The following is a 5,582-nucleotide window of genomic DNA, read 5'->3' on the forward strand; positions in this document are numbered from 1 at the left end:
AGAGTGTGTGTGTGTGTGTGTGTGTGTGTGTGTGTGTAAACAATTCAAGGAAAATTTTGATTGATGTTTTAAATAAAAAAATGCATATTATATGTATATATACACACATATATAAATTATGATGATACAATAACGTCACAATGCAAAAAATTATGCTAGGTTTTCTTTCTTCATTATTCCTGAGGTGAATAGTGCTGGCAGGTTTCCTGAGATGCAGTTCTTCAGATGCATCATCATATCCAGCGCATGCCGTTACAGTGATCCGAGTGTTCATTTTTACACCATAACACACACACACACACACACACACACACACACTCACACACACACACTGGACTCAGTCCCGTCTAACCTGCACTGCATTGAGCTGAAGGGGTGGAGGAGGGAATCAATGCCGTTTTCAACATGTAATGGTTGCTAATGATTTTCTGCTGGTTTACTGAAGGCGCTTCTATCTGTTCATCAGGGTGATTTGGGTGTTTTTGTGCTGCTGGAACAACAATCAACGGATCGATTGTGGGCAGAACTGATGCATGAGGTTCTAGACGAACCAAAGTCCACACCAACACGGCGATGCTGCAAACATCTGCACTGACGACACTCATGAATGCAAAGAAGCCACAGCGATACGACCTCACCTTGTTATTATTATTGATCACAAACAGTTATTCATATCAGCCCTGTACCATCATCACAACAATGACAGATTCCTAAACTCTGCGTTTGATATATTTGGTTACACGCATGACTGCTTAACACCTGTCACCTATAATCAATACAATTCGCATCCAATCATCTGTATTGTTCCTGTAGTTCTTCTAATGTCCTGTGTTTGCTGTATCATCTGTGATTCAGTGACATTCCCACACTGATCAATAACGCCTCTTTTAATGCTTACTGTACTGAATCAATCAATCATTCGGTTCATTTGAATAATCTGCAGCATTTCTGCAGCATAACATCACAGTAATCACAGAGCGTCTGCAGTGGAGCTCTACATTGACTTCATTAGGACTGCAGCTGACATACGCACTGCATTCTCCTTCATAAGCGCTCATAACGCGCTCGGTTTCCTCACACCCACGTTCAGTAGCGCGAGCGCAGAGAACCGGACGGAAGCCGGTGACTCCCGCAGCATCAGCACCACTGCATCAGCACCGCATCTCTCTCACACACACACACACACACACACACACACACACACACACACACACACACACAGGCCAGCGCGGGTACTCACGGTCCGTAAGAACTGGATCTCATCTTCGGCTTCGCCGTCCGTCATGGTTCGGCGCGGGTTCGGAGCCTCTCACCGGACAGATGAAGCTCTCAGGCGGCGGCGGTGGCGGCTCTGATGCGGGTGTAACGGGTGTCTCCTGCCGCGTTCTCATTGGATGGCTGACATACTCAGAGGGCGGGGCTATGCAGATGAGCGTGCGACGCCGGCAGCGCGCCCTCTGCTGGATGACCGTTAAAACCGTTAAAACCGTTACAGCATCGAGCAGCGCCATCACGAGGACACCAGAGCAAACACGACTCTATCAGTGTAAAACATTTTAAAAAAGCATTTAAAAAAATGTTGAGGTAAACTGAAGTAAACGAATATGTTGATGAATATTAAACGAACCTGCAGATTCTCTCGTTTAAGCAGCATGACTCGCAGTCGCGCTGTTCTTCGGAACCAACAACAGCACGAGTATCAGTTTTCTTACAACATAACAATAAAGAAGAACTTTATATCGAGTAACTTACATTTCAGACATAAGTTTTCCAGTTCCACAGCAGACAGGAGATCTACAAGAAACCAAACCGCAACTAAGGACTGTGAGCCGTTAGAGCGGGAAAATTAGCGCGGGATTTCAAAAAATAGGGTTCGTGAGTTAACGAAGCTAATAATTAATAAACTGCAGAAATTAGAAATAAAAATGTAAAAAAACAAACGATCCAAATAATAAAAATATTTGTTAATATTTATACCTGCATGTCAGTGTCACGTGACCAACTGACAGCCTCGAACATGTTAATGTTGATAAATTATCGAAACATTAACATAAAATCCCAAATTTACTTTAGCACGAACTTTTAATACCTAAATTAACATTTAATGTATGTATGAAATATAAACTGATACCAGTGTTACTGTTTTTGGCTAATAACCAATGTGATATTATCATTTTAATACTGTAAGTCCTACAGATTTTGTTTATAAGACAAAAAACAAGCCCCAGTATGTGTTCTACTTGGACTCATTAGGCTGTAACGGACAGGAGAAACCATGGATGCCATAGAAAAATGCTAAAATTAACTGCTTCCAAACTCTGTCCTATTAATAAAACACTAATACTGACTAATGTGTGCACTAATATACCATTTACAAATTCACCAATACAGAAAATCTGAAAACATAAATTTTAATCTGGGAAGAAGTCATTCCATAATATGCACCTATACATTAGTATTTCTGACACACATTTCCATTTTATGAATCACAAGTGACATTAAGATAACTATTTTACATTTGGAACATGTGAGCATGAACTAAACCTGAGCTTCTTCAGCTTCAATCTGACCCAAATGACACTCTACTAACCTGAATAAATTAGATTTTGAATTCCATATTTTCACTGTGGTCTCAGACTTTTGAATGCACTTGTGTGTGTGTGTGTGTGTGTGTGTGTGTGTGTGAGAGTGAGGTGTGAGTGAAAGTGTATGTGTGTGTGTGCGCGTGCATGTGTGTGTGAGTGAGTGTGTGTGTGAGAAAGTTTATGTGTGTGTGTGTGTGCGTGCATGTGTGTGTGAGTGAGTGAGTGTGTGTGTGTGAGAAAGTGTATGTGTGTGTGCGTGCATGTGTGTGAGTGAGTGAGTGTGTGTGTGAGAGAAAGTGTATGTGTGTGTGTGCGCGTGCATGTGTGTGTGAGTGAGTGAGTGTGTGTGTGAGAAAGTGTATGTGTGTGTGTGTGTGCGTGCATGTGTGTGTGAGTGAGTGAGTGTGTGTGTGTGAGAAAGTGTATGTGTGTGTGCGTGCATGTGTGTGTGAGTGAGTGAGTGTGTGTGTGTGTGTGTGCGTGCATGTGTGCGCGAGTGTGTGTGTGTGTGTGTGCATGCATATGAGCATGCGAGTGTGTGCATGTGTGTGCGCGTGAGTGTGTGAGACAATCAAGTGCTTAATGACCGTTTTAAACACATTCTCCTTAATGTGAATATATATACACACTCATAATCACCAAACACAGAGAGTTTTGATTTAATGCCAGTTTATCTGAAAATATAGAAAGCACATCTTTCAATGTTCATCTTAACAGATGTCAAATTATCAGTTTCACTCATTTTTTCCCCAGTTAAGTAAAATTAACAAACTGAAATAGATCCTAAAACCAAAATAAAACAGCAGGATTGTGCGTTACATTTAAAGCACCATACTGAATAAGTGGTCCTTATGATTTATGCCACCGTCTAATATTAATACTAAAACTGACCGTTTGCTCTTATGGACCTCATTTATGTCAATTTAAACCGTCAAACCTACAGGAAGACACACAGAGAGAGAGTTAAATGACAGACGCCACTGAATTTACTGTGTTTACCGTCTAGTGACTTCAGGAACTGAAACCTGTTCAGTTTAAATGATGAAATCACAATCAAAGAGAAATTAAAGGATCTGCTGGAGTCTGTAAGTTCGGCTGGTCTTTTGTACTATTATTTTCTTTAAATCGCATAAGAAATCAATTTATAAAACCCACAGGTCTAAAAATAAAATAAGTGCTTGTCACGGTTTTATTAAAAATAGAAATGTAATTAAAAGCAGCGCTCTAGGTGGCACCTCCGTAGTGTAAAGATAAGTGTTTTTTGGACCCTTTGATATTAAAATCCCTAATCTGGGCCAAAATCAACAAAACAAAATGAGTTTTCTCTGCAGTGTCGTCCTGATCCGAGCGGTTTAGCATCAGTCGGTGTCGTAGCCCAGGATCGGACCCAACCAGCGCTCCACCTCCGACACCTCCATCTGCTTCCTGTGAGCGTAATCCTCCACCTGATGACAAACACCGAGAGAGACGGAGGTCACACATCTGCGCTCACAGTTCCTACCGCATTATTCAGTCTTGCAGTCACACAAATAACTGGCCACATCATTTCTGACCCTGGAGCACAACACCAGTCATAAAGGTTAATTTTGTGAAACTGAGATTTATGCATCATCTGAAAGAAGCTGAATAAATAAGCTTTCCATTGATGTATGGTTTGTTAGGATAGGACAATATTTGAAAATCTGATCTATAATTTTGACCCATACAATGTATTGTTGGCTATTGCTACAAATATACCTGGTTTTGTGCTCCAGGGTCACATTTGGAATTGGGTGAAAATTTGTCATCGTTCTGGGAAAACCACTTCCTTAATCTGATTGGTGAATGCTACCTTTGAGGAAGAGATGAGTCTGGATGGTCTGGTTAAACGTGAGGTTCATACCTGCTCTTTAGTGATTTTACCCACAGCGAAATAGCAGGATTTGGGGTTGGAGAAATACAGGCCGGATACGGAAGCAGCAGGAGTCATGGCCAGAGACTCCGTCAGACCGATACCTGCAGGAGAACATGAAGAGACACGCTCAGATCCCTTCATCACAGAAACATCTGAGCAACCTCATCACTTAATCTAGAAATCAGTTTCTGGAAGGAAATGTAAGTGTTTAAAGGCTGCTCGATTCTAACATTCTCGGAATCGATTTGTTTCTTGGTTCTAGAATTGATGGAGTCGATTCAGAAAATCGATTATTTACGGTTTTCGATTCTTCTTTTTTTTTATGAAATATTGGAGGAATGTGAACGTTCATAGAAAGAGCCTTTTCCTAATCTGAAGCGTGTAAATATAAAGACACCTTTCTATACGATTCACAAAAGAACTGCGGAATCGTTTTTATGAACCAGTTCATTAAAACAAATAAGAACACGTTTGCGGACATGCATCAGACTTCCGATCACTATTAGCGTGCGAGAGGTGAATTAATGATTCGCTCAAAATTGAAAAGGGCTCTTAAAGAGGAGTTGACTGCCCTTGATGGACTCGATTCCCAAAATCTCAGAATGGATTTGTTTTGGATTCGATCCTCCTCTCACCGGTTTTCTCCTGTATGTCTGCGAGTTTCCACATGGTGTGTTTCTCGGTGTGGTCGGGCTGGCTGGGGTATCCTGCGGCCGGACGGATCCCTTCATACCGCAGCCGGTGCAGGTCAGACGCCAGCAGATCCTCCTCACAGCTGTAACCCCACAGATCCCTGCGCACACGAGCGTGCAGCTCCTCCGCGAACGCCTGCCGCAAACACACAACACACTCAAACTCAACACCAGCACTGCAGATACATGCCTCACAGGTCAGTCAGACGGTCTCCTCCTGCTTGAAGACCGTTCACAGCAAGAACAATAACCAGCAAGTTTTAATAATCACTATGAGCATGGTGACTCATTACAATGCTTAGTGTGTGTGTGTGTGTGTGTGTCAGAGAGTGTGTGTGAGAGAGAGTGTGTGTGTGTGTGAGAGAGTGTGTGTGTGTGTGAGAGAGTGTGTGTGTGTGTGTGAGAGAGTGT

General features: G+C 42.1%; 2 protein-coding genes across 2 annotated transcripts in view; both read right to left on the reverse strand.

Moving 5' to 3' along the window:
* Nucleotides 1-2,624, reverse strand: part of ryr2a (ryanodine receptor 2a (cardiac)) — a 124,207-nt gene extending 121,583 nt beyond the window's left edge. The window contains exons 1-2 of the mRNA XM_016468347.1: nucleotides 2,591-2,624; nucleotides 1,241-1,538 (exon numbers count right to left, since the gene is read on the reverse strand). Of these exons, the coding sequence (XP_016323833.1) occupies nucleotides 1,241-1,285 (45 nt within the window). The 5' untranslated portion in view covers nucleotides 1,286-1,538; nucleotides 2,591-2,624. The remainder of the gene's footprint in view (nucleotides 1-1,240; nucleotides 1,539-2,590) is intronic.
* An 844-nt stretch (nucleotides 2,625-3,468) lies between these two features.
* The window catches only part of mtr (5-methyltetrahydrofolate-homocysteine methyltransferase), a 15,320-nt gene continuing 13,206 nt past the window's right edge, over nucleotides 3,469-5,582 (reverse strand). The window contains 3 exon segments of the mRNA XM_016468358.1: nucleotides 3,469-4,030; nucleotides 4,468-4,580; nucleotides 5,115-5,307. Coding sequence (XP_016323844.1) covers nucleotides 3,944-4,030; nucleotides 4,468-4,580; nucleotides 5,115-5,307 — 393 coding nt within the window. The 3' untranslated portion in view covers nucleotides 3,469-3,943.

Source organism: Sinocyclocheilus anshuiensis, unplaced genomic scaffold (genome assembly GCF_001515605.1).
Source record: "Sinocyclocheilus anshuiensis isolate Anshui unplaced genomic scaffold, SAMN03320099.WGS_v1.1 scaffold652, whole genome shotgun sequence".
NCBI classification, from domain to species: Eukaryota; Metazoa; Chordata; class Actinopteri; order Cypriniformes; family Cyprinidae; genus Sinocyclocheilus; species Sinocyclocheilus anshuiensis.